Source organism: Camarhynchus parvulus, unplaced genomic scaffold (assembly GCF_901933205.1).
Source record: "Camarhynchus parvulus unplaced genomic scaffold, STF_HiC, whole genome shotgun sequence".
In the NCBI taxonomy this organism is placed as follows: domain Eukaryota; kingdom Metazoa; phylum Chordata; class Aves; order Passeriformes; family Thraupidae; genus Camarhynchus; species Camarhynchus parvulus.
This window is the reverse complement of record NW_022148369.1, coordinates 66,434-82,533: the sequence shown is the minus strand read 5'-3', so window position 1 is coordinate 82,533 and position 16,100 is coordinate 66,434. Positions and strand designations below refer to the sequence as shown.

Here is a 16,100-nt window from a genome sequence, read left to right as displayed (position 1 = left end):
CGCCCACTCGGTTGGATTCTTTACGAAGCCACGCCCAGGCTGTCCATATATGGCTTGATAAGCCACGCCCACTCCATGAGCCACGCCTCTCATTGGTTAAAATATGCTGGGCGGCCGCGCCCCCTCATTGATAAAAAAATGACCGGCAACCGCGCCCCCTTTAAACCACGCCCATTATTAACCATAAATGGGCTGACCACGCCTCCCTCGCGAAAGCCACGCCCCCCAGGTGACGTAATGGCGGGGGCGGGGGTGACTCAGGGGGCGCGGGAACCCCAAAACCGCCCCCACATCCGGGGGGGGGCGGGGAATTCCCGCCAAAACAGGAATCTGGGGGGCCCCAAAACCACCCCGTAATTTGGGAGGGGCCCCCCAAAAATTTTTGGGGTGGTTTTACAGGGGAAACCGTAAAATTGACCCCCAGAATTTGGGGGGTGGGGAATCAACCCAAAATATGGGGAGGGGTCTCTGAACTGGCTCAAAAGTGGGGGGGTCCCCTAAAATTAATCAATTTTGGGGGTCCCAAAATTGTCGCTGTTTGGGGGGGTCCGAAAATGACCCCGAAATTGGGAATCGCCCCCCAAAATCAACTCATGGTGGGGGGGGGAACCCCAAATTCCCCCCATAATTTGGGGGGAATGTGTCCCCAAAATAGCCCCATAATTTGGAATGGGGGATGTCCCAAAATTCCCCCATAACTGAGACCTCCCCCCCCAATTTGAGGTGGGGGGGTTGTGACCCCAAACTCCCCCCATAATTTTGGGCGGGGGTCCCCCCAAACTCCCCCCCTAATTTGGGGTGTGCGACCCCAAACTCTGCCCATATTTTGGGGTGCGGTGACCCCAGACTCCCCCCATATTTTGGGGTGTGGTGACCCCAGACTCTGCCCCTAATTTGGGGCGGGGTTCCCCCCAAACTCCCCCCATATTTTGGGGTGTGCGACCCCAAACTCTGCCCATATTTTGGGGTGCGGTGACCCCAGACTCCGCGCATATTTTGGGGTGGGGGTCCCCCCAAACTCCCCCCATAATTTGGGGTGTGCGACCCCAAACTCCTCCCATATTTTGGGGTGTGGTGACCCCAGACTCCGCCCATAATTTTGGGCGGGGTTCCCCCCAAACTCCCCCCCGAATTTGGGGTGTGGTGACCCGAAACTCCCCCCATATTTTGGGGTGTGGTGACCCCAGACTCTGCCCCTAATTTGGGGCGGGGGTTCCCCCAAACTCCCCCCCTAATTTGGGGCGTGGTTACCCCAGACTCTGCCCATAATTTGGGGTGTGCGACCCCAAACTCTGCCCATATTTTGGGGTGTGGTGACCCCAGACTCCGCCCATATTTTGGGGTGTGGTGACCCCAGACTCTGCCCCTAATTTGGGGCGGGGTTCCCCCCAAACTCCCCCCATATTTTGGGGTGTGGTGACCCCAGACTCCGCCCATATTTTGGGGCGGGGGTTCCCCCAAACTCCCCGCCTAATTTGGGGCGTGGTGACCCCAGACTCCGCCCATATTTTGGGGTGTGGTGACCCCAGACTCCGCCCATAATTTGGGGCGGGGTTCCCCCCAAACTCTCACTCGGGGGGGGCTGTGAAGCACCTTTATTAATCCGCTGCGCCGGGGGGGGGTCGGACGGATGCGGGACCCCCCCGGCCCCACCCTCATGGGGGTGGGGGGGGGAGGGGGGGGGGGGTGTGAGGTGAAGGGGGGGGAGGCGACCCCCCCCACAAAAAAACCCCAAAAATAAAATAAAATAAAACAAAACAACAAAACGCCAAAAACGAGGGGGGGGGTCCCAGGCACTGAAAATTTTGGGGAACCCCCCCCCAAAAAAAAACAAAAAAGGGGGAAGGGTGGGGGGAGGGGCCCGTCCCCAATTTGAGGAGGGGTCAGTTGCGGGTGGGGGGCAGCCCGGGGGGGCTCGGGGGCGGCGGATGTTGGCGCGGTCCTTGGCCGCCTCCTCCTCCTCGTCGTAGCGCTCGTCCTCGTCGTCGCTGTGTCGCGGGCTCGACAATCGCGACAGAGCCGGGGAGGGCGGGACCGAGGCGGGGCGGGGGTAGCGGAAACCCTGGAAAAAAAAAAAAAAAAAAAAAGGGGGAAATTTGGGGGGATTTTGGGGGGGATTTTGGGGTTAGGGGGTGGGGATGGGGGGGAAAGGGGGAGAAATGAGAGGGGAAAAGGGGAAAAAAGGGGGGGAGAAAAGGGGAATAAATGAGAGGGGAAAAGGGGAAAAAAGGGGAATAAATGAGGGGGGAAGGGGAAAAAGGTGGGGTGAAAAGGGGAATAAATGAGGGGGGAAAAGGGGAAAAAACGGGGGAGAAAAGGGGAATAAATGAGGGGGGAAAGGGGAAAAAAGGGGAGGAAAAAGGGGAATAAATGAGGGGGGAAAGGGGAAAAAGGTGGGGAGAAAAGGGGAATAAATGAGAGGGGAAAAGGGGAAAAAAGGGGAATAAATGAGGGGGGAAGGGGAAAAAAGGTGGGGAGAAAAGGGGAATAAATGAGAGGGGAAAAGGGGAATAAATGAGGGGGAAAGGGGGAAAAAAGGGGAATAAAAGAGGGGGGAAAGGGGAAAAAAGGTGGGGAGAAAAGGGGAATAAATGAGGGGGGAAAAGGGGAAAAAAGGGGAATAAATGAGGGGGAAGGGGAAAAAAGGTGGGGAGAAAAGGGGAATAAATGAGGTGGGAAAAGGGGAATAAATGAGGGGGAAAAGGGGAAAAAAGGGGAATAAATGAGGGGGAAAAAAGGTGGGGAGAAAAGGGGAATAAATGAGGTGGGAAAAGGGGAATAAATGAGGGGGAAAAGGGGAAAAAAGGGGAATAAATGAGGGGGGAAGGGGAAAAAGGTGGGGAGAAAAGGGGAATAAATGAGGGGGGAAAAGGGGAAAAAAGGGGGAGGAAAAAGGGGAATAAATGAGAGGGGAAAGGGGAAAAAAGGGGAATAAATGAGGTGGGAAAAGGGGAATAAATGAGGGGGAAAGGGGGAAAAAAGGGGGAGGAAAAAAGGGGAATAAATGAGAGGGGAAAGGGGAAAAAAGGGGAAAAAAGGGGGAGGAAAAAAGGGGAACAAATGAGAGGGGAAAGGGGAAAAAAGGGGTATAAATGAGGTGGGAAAAGGGGAATAAATGAGGTGGGAAAGGGGGAAAAAAGGGGAATAAAAGAGGGGGGAAAGGGGAAAAAAGGTGGGGAGAAAAGGGGAATAAATGAGGGGGGAAAAGGGGAAAAACCGGGGGAGAAAAGGGGAATAAATGAGAGGGGAAAAGGGGAAAAAAGGGGAGGAAAAAGGGGAATAAATGAGGGGGGGAATGGGAAAAAAGGGGGGGAGAAAATAGGAGTAAATGAGAGAGGAAAAGGGGAATAAACGAGGGGGGAAAAGGGGAATAAATGAGGGAAAAAAGGGGAAAAAAGGGGGAGGAAAAAAGGGGAATAAATGAGAGGGGAAAGGGGAAAAAAGGTGAATAAAAGAGGGGGGAAAGGGGAATAAATGAAGGGGGGAAAGGGGAAAAAGGGGGAGGAAAAAAGGGGAATAAATGAAGGGGGGAAAGGGGAAAAAGGGGGAGGAAAAAAGGGGAATAAACGAGGGAAGAAAGGGGGGGGAAAAGGGGAATAAATGAGGGAAAAAAGGGGAGGAAAAGGGGGATAAATGAGGGAAGAAAGTGGGGGGAAAAAGGGAAAAAAAAGGGGAAAGGGGAACAGAAGGGGGGGAAAAGAAGGCAAAAGAGGGGAAAAAGATGGTAAAAGGGGAATAAATAAGGGGAAAAAAGTGGGGGGGGAAGGAATAAAAGGGGAAAAATAGGGGAATAAAAAAGGGGAAAAAGAGGGGAATAAAAAAGGGGAAAAATAGGGGAAAAAAAAAGGGGAAAATGGGAAATAAATGAGGGGGGAAATGGGGGAAAAGGGAATAAATGAAGGGAAAAAGTTGGGGGAAAGAAGAAAAAAGGGGGGAAATGGGGAAAGGGGAATAAAAGGGGGAGAAAAGAGAGGAAGAGTGGGGAGGGAAAGAGGGAAAAAAGAAGGGGAAAAAGAGGGGAAAAAGGGGGCAAAGAGGTGACTCGGGGTTTTGGGGTCCCCTCAGGGTTTTGGGGTTACTCAGGGGGGTTTGGGGTGACTCGGGGGGGGTTTTGGGGTCACTCACAGCCGCGGCCTCGGGGGGTTCGTAGGTGAAGCTCTCGGGGAAGGCCTTGGCCAGGGCCATGCGCCGGGCAAAGGTGTAATACTGGGGAGGGGGGACGGGGTCAGGAGACCCCCAGAGACCCCCAGAGACACCTCAAAAACCTCCCAGAAAACCACCCAAAAACTCCCCGAAAAACCCTCCAGAGATCCTCTAAAAAACCCCCCAGAGACACCCCAAAAAACCCCCAAAAACCCCCCCAAAATTCCCCCAAGACACCCCAAAAAATCCCCAGAGACCTCCCCAGAGACCCCCTAAAAAACGCCACAGAGACCCCCCCAAAAAAACCTCCCAGAGACACCCAGAGATCCTCCAGAGACCCCCCAAAAAACCCCAGAGACCCCAAGCCCCCCTGAGATTCCCCCAAACCCCTCTGAGATGCCTCCGAACCCCTCTGAGATGCCTCCAAACCCCCAAGGAACGTCTCTAGGACCTCCAGGAACCCCTCTGAGACCCAAAGAGTTCCTCCAAACCCCCCTGAGATGCCTCCAAACCCCCAAGGAGAACCTCCAGAACACCTTTTATGACCTCCAGGACCCCATAGATTACCTCCAAACCCCTCTGAGATGCCTCCAAGCCCCCTGAGATGCCTCCAAACCCCTCTGAGATGCCCTCAAACCCCACAAGATGCCCTCAAACCCCCAAGGAGAACCTCCAGAACACTTTTTATGACCTCCAGGACCCGTGTTATGACCTCCAAACCCCCCTGAGATGCCCTCAAACCCTCTGAGATGCTTCCAAATCCCTGAAGACACCCCCAAACCTCCAAGGAGAACCTCCAGAACACTTTTTATGACCTCCAGGACCCCATAGATGACCTCCAAACCCCCTGAGATGCCTCCGAACCCCCGAGATGCCTCCAAACCCCCAAGGAGAACCTCCAGGACCCCATAGATGACCTCCAAACCCCTCTGAGATGCCTCCAAACTCCTGAGATACCTCCAAACCCCCAAGGAGAACCTCCAGAACACCTTTTCTGACCTCCAGGACCCCACAGATGACTTCCAAACCCCCCTGAGATACCTCCCAACCCCTGAAGACGCCCCCAAACCCCCAAGGAGAACCTCCAGGACCCATTTTATGACCTCCAGGACCCATTTTCTGACCTCCAGGACCCCACAGATGACTTCCAAGCCCCCCTGAGATGCCTCCAAGCCCCACAAGATGCCCTCAAACCCCCAAGGAGAACCTCCAGAACACTTTTTATGACCTCCAGGACCCCATAGATGACCTCCAAACCCTTCCAAGATGCCTCCAAACCCCCGAGATGCCTCCAAACCCCCAAGGAGAAGCTCCAGAACCCATTTTACGACCTCCAGGACCCATTTTCTGACCTCCAGGACCCCATGGATGACCTCCAAACCCCCCTGAGATGCCTCCAAGCCCCACAAGATGCCCTCAAACCCCCAAGGAGAACCTCCAGGACACTTTTTATGACCTCCAGGACCCCATGGATGACCTCCAAACCCCCCTGAGATGCCTCCAAACCCCCCTGAGATGCCCTCAAACCCTCTGAGATGCCTCCAAATCCCTGAAGACGCCCCCAAACCCCCAAGGAGAACCTCCAGGACCCATTTTATGACCTCCAGGACCCCATGGATGCTCCTGGGACCCCCAGAATGACGCCCTGAGATGCGCCCAGGCCCCGTCTCACCCTGCCCAGGTACTTCCAGTCGAGCAGGTCGGACAGGCGCCCGGTGCGGTTGCGCTGCACGATGCGCTGCCGCCGGCTCTGCTGGCAGAAGCCGTACAGGAACGCCGTGAGCTGCGCACACGACTCCTCCGGGGCACGGAAACGACGGTCCACGATGTAGATCCCTGCGGGGACATGGGGACAGTGAGGGACAGAGGGACAGGGACAGGGGGACAGGGCCACCTCTCCACGATGTAGATCCCTGCGGGGAGAGGGGACAGGGGACAATGAGGGACAGAGGGACAGGGACAGGGGGACAGGGACATGGGGACAGGGACAGGGACATGGGGACAGGGACATGGGGACAGGGACAGGGGACAGGGACATGGGGACAGGGACACCTCCCCAGCCCCACGATGTAGATCCCTGCGGGGACAGGGGACAGTGAGGGACATGGGGACAGGGACAGGGACATGCGGACAGGGACACCATGAGGGACAGGGACAGGGACACCTCCCCACAATGGAGAAACCTGCGGGGACAGGGGACAGGGGACAGTGAGGGACAGGGGGACAGGGCCATGGGGACAGGGCCATGGGGACAGGGCCACCTCCCCACGATGTAGATCCCTGCGGGGAGAGGGGACAGGGGACAATGAGGGACAAGGACAGGGACATGGACAGGGACAGGGGGACAGGGACATGGGGACAGGGACACCTCTCCACGATGTAGATCCCTGCAGGGACATGGGGACACCATGAGGGACAGGGACATGGGACAGGGACATGGGGACAGGGACAGGGGGACAGGGACAGGGCACAGTGTGAGGGACAAGGACAGGGGACAGGGACAGGGACAGGGACATGGGGACAGGGACACCATGAGGGACATGGGGACAGGGACATGGGGACAGGGACAGGGGGACAGGGGACAGGGACATGGGGACAGGGACAGGGGGACAGGGGACAGGGGGACAGGGACAGGGGGACAGGGACAGGGGGACAGGGATATGGGGACACCGTGAGGGACATGGGGACAGGGACAGGGGGACAGGGACAGGGGACAGTGTGAGGGACAAGGACAGGGGACAGGGACAGGGACAGGGACATGGGGACAGGGACACCATGAGGGACATGGGGACAGGTGCCGGTGACCCCCCCCCAGGTGTTGGGGACCCCCCCCAGGTGTTGGGGACCCCCACAGGTGTCAGGGTCCCCCCAGGGCTTGGGGACATGGGGACCTCCCAGGTATTCACTGACCCCCCCAGGTTTTTGGGGACCCCCCCCCAGAATTTTGGATTCCCCCCCCTGCCCCTCGGATTTTGTGACCCCTCCCTCAGATTTGGGGGTCCCTCCCAGGTTTTCGGGGTCCCCCCCGGATTTCCCCCTGGATTTTGGGGTTCCCCCCCAGGAGTTTTGGGGTTCCCCCGGGATTTCGGGATCCCCCCCAGATTTTGGGGTCCCCCCGGATTTGGGGGTCCCTCCCAGGTTTTTGGGGGTCCCTCCCGGATTTCCCCTTGGATTTTTGGAGTCCCTCCCCAGATTTCAGCGTCCCCCTCCCTGGATTTTGGGGTCCCCCCCGGATTTCAGGGTCCCCCCCCAGATTTTGGGGTCCCCCCAGATTTCGGGGTCCCTCCCAGGTTTTGGGGGTCCCCCCCTGGATTTCCTCCTGGATTTTGGGCCCCCCTCCCGGATTTTCCCCTGGATTTTTGGGGTTCCCCCCGGATTTCGGGATCCCCCCCAGATTTTGGGGTCCCCCGGATTTGGGGGTCCCTCCCAGGTTTTTGGGGGTCCCTCCCGGATTTCCCCCTGGATTTTTGGAGTCCCTCCCCAGATTTCAGCGTCCCCCTCCCTGGATTTTGGGGTCCCCCCCGGATTTCAGGGTCCCCCCCAGATTTTGGGGTCCCCCTCGGATTTCGGGGTCCCCCCCAGGTTTTTGGGGTCCCCCCCTGGATTTCCTCCTGGATTTTGGGCCCCCCTCCCGGATTTTCCCCTGGATTTTTGGAGTCCCCCCCAGATTTTGGGGTTCCCCCCGGATTTCAGGGTCCCCCCAGATTTCGGGGTCCCTCCCAGGTTTTGGGGGTCCCCCCCTGGATTTCCTCCTGGATTTTGGGCCCCCCTCCCGGATTTTCCCCTGGATTTTTGGAGTCCCCCCCAGATTTCGGGTTTCCCCCTGGATTTTCGGGGTCCCTCCCGGATTTCGGGGTCCCCCCCGGATTTTGGGGTCCCCCCCAGATTTTGGGGTCCCTCCCAGGTTTTTAGGGGTCCCCCCCTGGACTTCCCCCTGGATTTTGGGCCCCCCTCCCGGATTTCCCCCCGGATTTCCCCCTGGATTTTCAGGATCCCCCCCGGGATTTCAGGGTCCCCCCCGAATTTCGGGGTCCCCCCCAGATTTTGGGGTCCCCCCCGGATTTGGGGTCCCCCCGCGCTGACCGTAGGCCGAGGGGTCGGCGATGTGCTCCTCCATGAAGCAGCCGAAGCCCGACAGGTTGGTGGAGACGCTGGGGATGCCCATGACCGTGCACTCGGCTGGGGAGGGGGCAAATCTCCATTTTTGGGGGGGCCCAGGGCGGATTTTGGGGTTTTTTGGGGTTTTTTTGGGGTTTTTGGGGTCCCACCAGAGCTGCTTGCGCACGGCCTGGCCCTGGATGGATTTGGGGTGGATTTGGGGAGTTTTTTGGGGGTTTTTTGGGTTTTGGGGGTTTTTTGGGGTATTTGGGGTTTGGGGGGTATTTTTGGTGGATTTTGGTGAATTTTGAATTTTTTTGGGGTCCCACCAGAGCTTGAGCCTGCCCCTGGATGGATTCGGGGTGGATTTTTGGGGTATTTTTGGGGTTTTTTGGGAGTTTTTGGGGTCCCACCAGAGCTGCTTGCGCATGGCCTGGCCCTGGATGGATTTGGGGTGGATTTTTGGGGTTTTTTTTGGGGGTTTTTGGGTTTTGGGGGTTTTTTGGGTTTTTGGGGTTTTTTGGGGTTTTTGGGGGTATTTTTGGGGTATTTGGGGTGGATTTTGGTGAATGTTGAAGTTTTATTGGGGTCCCACCAGAGCTTTTGCAGGGCCTGGCCCTGGATGGATTTGGGGCGAATTTTTGGGGGTTTTTGGGTTTTTTGGGGTATTTGGGGTTTGGGGGGTATTTTTGGTGGATTTTGGTGAATTTTGAATTTTTTGGGGGTCCCACCAGAGCTGCTTGTGCACGGCCTGGCCCTGATGGATGTTTGGGGTATTTTTGGGGTATTTGGGGTGGATTTTGGTGAATGCTGAAGTTTTTTTGGGGTCCCACCAGAGCTTGAGCCTGCCCCTGGATGGATTCGGGGTGGATTTTTGGGGTTTTTTTGAGGTGTTTTCGGTTTTTTGGGGTCCCACCAGAGCTCCTTGCGCACGGCCTGGCCCTGGATGGATTTGGGGTGGATTTTGGGAGGTTTTTTGGGGTTTTTTGGGTTTTTGGGGTTTTTTGGGGTATTTGGGGTTTGGGGGGTATTTTTGGTGGATTTTGGTGAATGTTGAAGTTATTTTGGGGTCCCACCAGAGCTTGAGCCTGCCCCTGGATGGATTCGGGGTGGATTTTTGGGTTTTTTTGGGGTTTTTTGGGGTTTTTGGGGTCCCACCAGAGCTCCTTGTGCATGGCCTGGCCCTGGATGCATTTGGGGTGGATTTTGGGGATTTTTTGAGGTGTTTTAGGGTTTTTGGGGTCCCACCAGAGCTGCTTCCTCACGGCCTGGCCCTGGATGGGTTTGGGGCAAATTTTTGGGGTTTTTTTGAGGTGTTTTTGGGTTTTTGGGGTCCCACCAGAGCTCCTTGTGCATGGCCTGGCCCTGGATGCATTTGGGGTGGGATTTTGGGGTATTTTGGGTGGATTTTGGTGAATGTTGAAGTTTTTTTGGGGTCCCACCAGAGCTGCTTGCGCACGGCCTGGCCCTGGGTGGATTTGGGGTGGATTTTTGGGGTTTTGGGGGTTTTTTGGGTATTTGGGGTATTTGGGGGTTTTGGGGGGTATTTTTGGGGTATTTTGGGTGGATTTGGATTTTTTGGGTGTTTTTGGGATCCCACCAGAGCTCCTTGTGCATAGCCTGGCCCTGGATGGATTTGGGGTGAATTTTTGGGGTATTTTGGGTCTTTTTTTGGGTATCTTGGGGTATTTTGGGGTATTTTGGGGCATTTTTTGGGTGTTTTGGGGGTCTCCGAGGGCGGATTTTGGGGTTTCACCTGGCGTGTAGCCCCAGGGCTCGTAGTAGGAGGGGAAGACGCCGAGGTGGCAGCCGCGGACGAACTCCTCGTAGTCCACGGGCAGGAGCGGGCTGGTGGAGGACAGGAACTCGGGGTGGAAGATGATCTTGGGGAGGGACGGGGGAAAACGGGGGGTGAACCCCAAAATTCTGGGTTGGAACCCGAAATTCCCACCCTAAAACACCAAAATTCTGGGTTGGAACCCAAAATTCCCACCCAGAACCCCAAAATTCCCACCCCAGAACACCAAAATTCTGGGTTGGAACCCGAAATTCCCACCCCAGAACACCAAAATTCTGGGTTGGACCTCGAAATTCCCACCCCAAAACACCAAAATTCCCACCCCACAACACCAAAATTCTGGGTTGGAACCCAAAATTCCCACCCCAAAACACCAAAATTCCCACCCCAGAACACCAAAATTCTGGGTTGGAACCCAAAATTCCCACCCAGAACCCCAAAATTCCCACCCCAGAACACCAAAATTCTGGGTTGGAACCTGAAATTCCCACCCCAAAACACCAAAATTCTGGGTTGGAACCCAAAATTCCCACCCCAAAACACCAAAATTCTGGGTTGGACCATGAAATTTCCACCCCAAAACACCAAAATTTCCACCCCAGAACACCAAAATTCTGGGTTGGAACCCGAAATTCCCACCCCAGATCACCAAATTTCTGGGTTGGACCTCGAAATTCCCACCCAGAACCCCAAAATTCCCACCCCAAAACACCAAAATTCCCACCCCAGAACACCAAAATTCTGGGTTGGACCATGAAATTTCCACCCCAAAACACCAAAATTTCCACCCCAAAACACCAAAATTCTGGGTTGGAACCCAAAATTCCCACCCAGAACCCCAAAATTCCCACCCCAGAACACCAAAATTCTGGGTTGGAACCCGAAATTCCCACCCCAGAACACCAAAATTCTGGGTTGGACCTCGAAATTCCCACCCCAAAACACCAAAATTCCCACCCCAAAACACCAAAATTCTGGGTTGGAACCCGAAATTCCCACCCAGAACCCCAAAATTCCCACCCCAAAACACCAAAATTCTGGGTTGGAACCCAAAATTCCCACCCCAAAACACCAAAATTCCCACCCCAGAACACCAAAATTCTGGGTTGGAACCCAAAATTCCCACCCAGAACCCCAAAATTCCCACCCCAGAACACCAAAATTCTGGGTTGGAACCTGAAATTCCCACCCCAAAACACCAAAATTCTGGGTTGGAACCCAAAATTCCCACCCCAAAACACCAAAATTCTGGGTTGGACCATGAAATTTCCACCCCAAAACACCAAAATTTCCACCCCAGAACACCAAAATTCTGGGTTGGAACCCGAAATTCCCACCCCAGATCACCAAATTTCTGGGTTGGACCTCGAAATTCCCACCCAGAACCCCAAAATTCCCACCCCAAAACACCAAAATTCCCACCCCAGAACACCAAAATTCTGGGTTGGACCATGAAATTTCCACCCCAAAACACCAAAATTTCCACCCCAAAACACCAAAATTCTGGGTTGGAACCCAAAATTCCCACCCAGAACCCCAAAATTCCCACCCCAGAACACCAAAATTCTGGGTTGGAACCCGAAATTCCCACCCCAGAACACCAAAATTCTGGGTTGGACCTCGAAATTCCCACCCCAAAACACCAAAATTCCCACCCCAAAACACCAAAATTCTGGGTTGGAACCCGAAATTCCCACCCAGAACCCCAAAATTCCCACCCCAAAACACCAAAATTCTGGGTTGGAACCCAAAATTCCCACCCCAAAACACCAAAATTCCCACCCCAGAACACCAAAATTCTGGGTTGGAACCCAAAATTCCCACCCAGAACCCCAAAATTCCCACCCCAGAACACCAAAATTCTGGGTTGGAACCTGAAATTCCCACCCCAAAACACCAAAAATTCTGGGTTGGAACCCAAAATTCCCACCCCAAAACACCAAAAAATCTGGGTTGGACCATGAAATTTCCACCCCAAAACACCAAAATTTCCACCCCAGAACACCAAAATTCTGGGTTGGAACCCGAAATTCCCACCCCAGATCACCAAATTTCTGGGTTGGACCTCGAAATTCCCACCCAGAACCCCAAAATTCCCACCCCAAAACACCAAAATTCCCACCCCAGAACACCAAAATTCTGGGTTGGAACCCAAAATTCCCACCCCAAAACACCAAAATTCTGGGTTGGACCATGAAATTCCCACCCAGAACCCCAAAATTCCCATCCCAGAACACCAAAATTCTGGGTTGGAACCCAAAATTCCCACCCCAAAACACCAAAATTCTGGGTTGGAACCCGAAATTCCCACCCAGAACCCCAAAATTCCCACCCCAGAACACCAAAATTCTGGGTTGGAACCCGAAATTCCCACCCCAAAACACCAAAATTCTGGGTTGGACCTCGAAATTCCCACCCAGAACCCCAAAATTCCCACCCCAGAACACCAAAATTCTGGGTTGGAACCCGAAATTCCCACCCCAAAACACCAAAATTCTGGGTTGGACCATGAAATTCCCACCCAGAACCCCAAAATTCCCACCCCAGAACACCAAAATTCTGGGTTGGAACCCGAAATTCCCACCCAGAACCCCAAAATTCCCACCCCAAAACACCAAAATTCTGGGTTGGACCTCGAAATTCCCACCCAGAACCCCAAAATTCCCACCCCAGAACATCAACATTCTGGGTTGGAACCCAAAATTCCCACCCCAAAACACCAAAATTCTGGGTTGGACCTCGAAATTCCCACCCCAAAACACCAAAATTTTGGGTTGGAACCCGAAATTCCCACCCAGAACCCCAAAATTCCCACCCCAGAACACCAAAATTCTGGGTTGGAACCCGAAATTCCCACCCAGAACCCCAAAATTCCCACCCCAAAACACCAAAATTCTGGGTTGGAACCCGAAATTCCCACCCCAGAACACCAAAATTCTAGGTTGGAACCCGAAATTCCCACCCCAAAACACCAAAATTCTGGGTTGGAACCCAAAATTCCCACCCCAAAACACCAAAATTCTGGGTTGGAACCCGAAATTCCCACCCAGAACCCCAAAATTCCCACCCCAGAACACCAAAATTCTGGGTTGGAACCCGAAATTCCCACCCCAAAACACCAAAATTCCCACCCCAGAACACCAAAATTCTGGGTTGGAACCCAAAATTCCCACCCCAAAACACCAAAATTCCCACCCCAGAACACCAAAATTCTGGGTTGGAACCCAAAATTCCCACCCCAAAACACCAAAATTCCCACCCCAGAACACCAACATTCTGGGTTGGACCATGAAATTTCCACCCCAGAACACCAAAATTCTGGGTTGGAACCCAAAATTCCCACCCCAAAACACCAAAATTCTGGGTTGGACCTCGAAATTCCCACCCCAAAACACCAAAATTCCCACCCCAGAACACCAAAATTCTGGGTTGGAACCCGAAATTCCCACCCAGAACCCCAAAATTCCCACCCCCAAACACCAAAATTCTGGGTTGGAACCCGAAATTCCCACCCAGAACCCCAAAATTCCCACCCCCAAACACCAAAATTCTGGGTTGGACCTCGAAATTCCCACCCCAAAACACCAAAATTCCCACCCCAGAACACCAAAATTCTGGGTTGGAACCCGAAATTCCCACCCAGAACCTCAAAATTCCCACCCCCAAACACCAAAATTCTGGGTTGGAACCCGAAATTCCCACCCAGAACCCCAAAATTCCCACCCCAGAACATCAACATTCTGGGTTGGAACCCAAAATTCCCACCCCAAAACACCAAAATTCCCACCCCAGAACACCAAAATTCTGGGTTGGACCATGAAATTTCCACCCCAAAACACCAAAATTCCCACCCCAGAACACCTAAATTCTGGGTTGGAACCCGAAATTCCCACCCCAAAACACCAAAATTCTGGGTTGGACCATGAAATTCCCACCCAGAACCCCAAAATTCCCACCCCAAAACACCAAAATTCTGGGTTGGAACCCAAAATTCCCACCCCAAAACACCAAAATTCTGGGTTGGAACCCGAAATTCCCACCCCAGAACACCAAAATTCTGGGTTGGAACCCGAAATTCCCACCCAGAACCCCAAAATTCCCACCCCAAAACACCAAAATTCTGGGTTGGAACCCAAAATTCCCACCCCAAAACACCAAAATTCTGGGTTGGAACCCAAAATTCCCACCCCAGAACACCAAAATTCTGGGTTGGACCTCGAAATTCCCACCCCAAAACACCAAAATTCCCACCCCAGAACACCAAAATTCTGGGTTGGAACCCAAAATTCCCACCCCAAAACACCAAAATTCCCACCCCAGAACACCAAAATTCTGGGTTGGAACCTGAAATTCCCACCCCAAAACACCAAAATTCTGGGTTGGAACCCGAAATTCCCACCCCAAAACACCAAAATTCTGGGTTGGAACCCAAAATTTCCACCACAGAACCCCAAAATTCCCACCCCAGAACATCAACATTCTGGGTTGGAACCCGAAATTCCCACCCCAAAACACCAAAATTCTGGGTTGGAACCCGAAATTCCCACCCCAAAACACCAAAATTCCCACCCCAGAACATCAACATTCTGGGTTGGAACCCAAAATTCCCACCCCAAAACACCAAAATCCTGGGTTGGACCATGAAATTCCCACCCAGAACCCCAAAATTCCCACCCCAGAACCCCAAAATCCCCCAAATTTCCCCCAAAATTCCCACCCCAGAACCCCAAAATCCTGGATTGGACCCCAAAATTCCCTACGAGAATCTCAAAATTCCTGCCCAAACCCCCAAAATCTTCCATGCAGATCCCCCAAAACCCAAATTAAACCCCCGAAACCCCACATCCCCCAATGTCCCCGATGCCACCATCCCCCAGAAGTGTCCCCAGGTGTCCCAGGTGTCCCCAGGTGTCCCCAGGTGCCCCAGGTGCCACCTTGACGCGGTCATTGCTGCTGTTGAAGAGCTCCAGAACCCCCAAAATTCAAATTAAACCCACCAAACCCCACATCCCCCGATGTCCCCAGGTGTCCCCCGGTGTCCCCAGGTGTCCCCAATGTCCCCAGGTGTCCCAGGTGCCCCAGGTGCCACCTTGACGCGGTCATTGCTGCTGTTGAAGAGCTCCAGGTGCCCCAAATCCCCCCAAAAGTCAAATTAAACCCCCCAAACCCCACATCCCCCGATGTCCCCAGGTGTCCCCAGGCGCCCCAGGTGTCCCCAGGTGTCCCCAGGTGTCCCCAGGTGCCCCAGGTGCCACCTTGATGCGGTCGTTGCTGCTGTTGAAGAGCTCCAGACACCCCAAAAGCCCCTAAAAACCCCATTGAAACCCCCCAAACCCCACATTCCCCAAGGTCCCCCGGTGTCCCCGATGTCCCCAGGTGTCCCAGGTGCCCCAGGTGCCCCAGGTGCCACCTTGACGTGGTCGTTGCTGCTGTTGAAGAGCTCCAGGTGCCCCAAAATTCAAATTAAACCCCCCAAACCCCCCCAAAACCCCCCAAACCCCACATTCCCCAATGTCCCCGATGTCCCCAGGTGTCCCCGATGTCCCCAGGTGCCCCAGGTGCCACCTTGACGCGGTCATTGCTGCTGTTGAAGAGCTCCAGAACCCCCAAAATTCAAATTAAACCCCTCAAATCCCCCCAAACCCCACAAACCCCACATTCCCCAATGTCCCCAATGTCCCCAGGTGTCCCCAATGTCCCCAGGTGTCCCAGGTGTCCCAGGTGCCACCTTGACGCGGTCATTGCTGCTGTTGAAGAGCTCCAGAACCCCCAAAATTCAAATTAAACCCCCCAAACCCCACATCCCCCGATGTCCCCAGGTGTCCCCCAGGTGTCCCCAGGCACCCCAGGTGCCCCAGGCGCCCCAGGTGTCCCCAGGTGCCCCAGGTGCCACCTTGACGCGGTCGTTGCTGCTGTTGAAGAGCTCCAGACACCCCAAAAGCCCCTAAAAACCCCAATGAAACCCCCCAAACCCCACATTCCCCAAGGTCCCCAGGTGTCCCCGATGTCCCCAGGTGTCCCAGGTGTCCCCAGGTGTCCCCAGGTGTCCCCAGGTGCCACC

The 16,100-nt window shown here is 54.4% G+C and overlaps 1 protein-coding gene across 1 annotated transcript in view; it reads right to left on the bottom strand.

The window, feature by feature from the left end:
• Positions 1 to 1,843: 1,843 nt before the first annotated feature.
• The window catches only part of GYS1 (glycogen synthase 1), a gene marked incomplete at its 3' end in the record, with an annotated part of 41,134 nt that continues 26,877 nt past the window's right edge, over positions 1,844 to 16,100 (bottom strand). Inside the window, exons 13-17 of the mRNA XM_030970369.1 lie at positions 9,998 to 10,124; positions 8,227 to 8,322; positions 5,816 to 5,979; positions 4,126 to 4,206; positions 1,844 to 2,062 (exon numbers count right to left, since the gene is read on the bottom strand). Of these exons, the coding sequence (XP_030826229.1) occupies positions 1,844 to 2,062; positions 4,126 to 4,206; positions 5,816 to 5,979; positions 8,227 to 8,322; positions 9,998 to 10,124 (687 nt within the window). The remainder of the gene's footprint in view (positions 2,063 to 4,125; positions 4,207 to 5,815; positions 5,980 to 8,226; positions 8,323 to 9,997; positions 10,125 to 16,100) is intronic.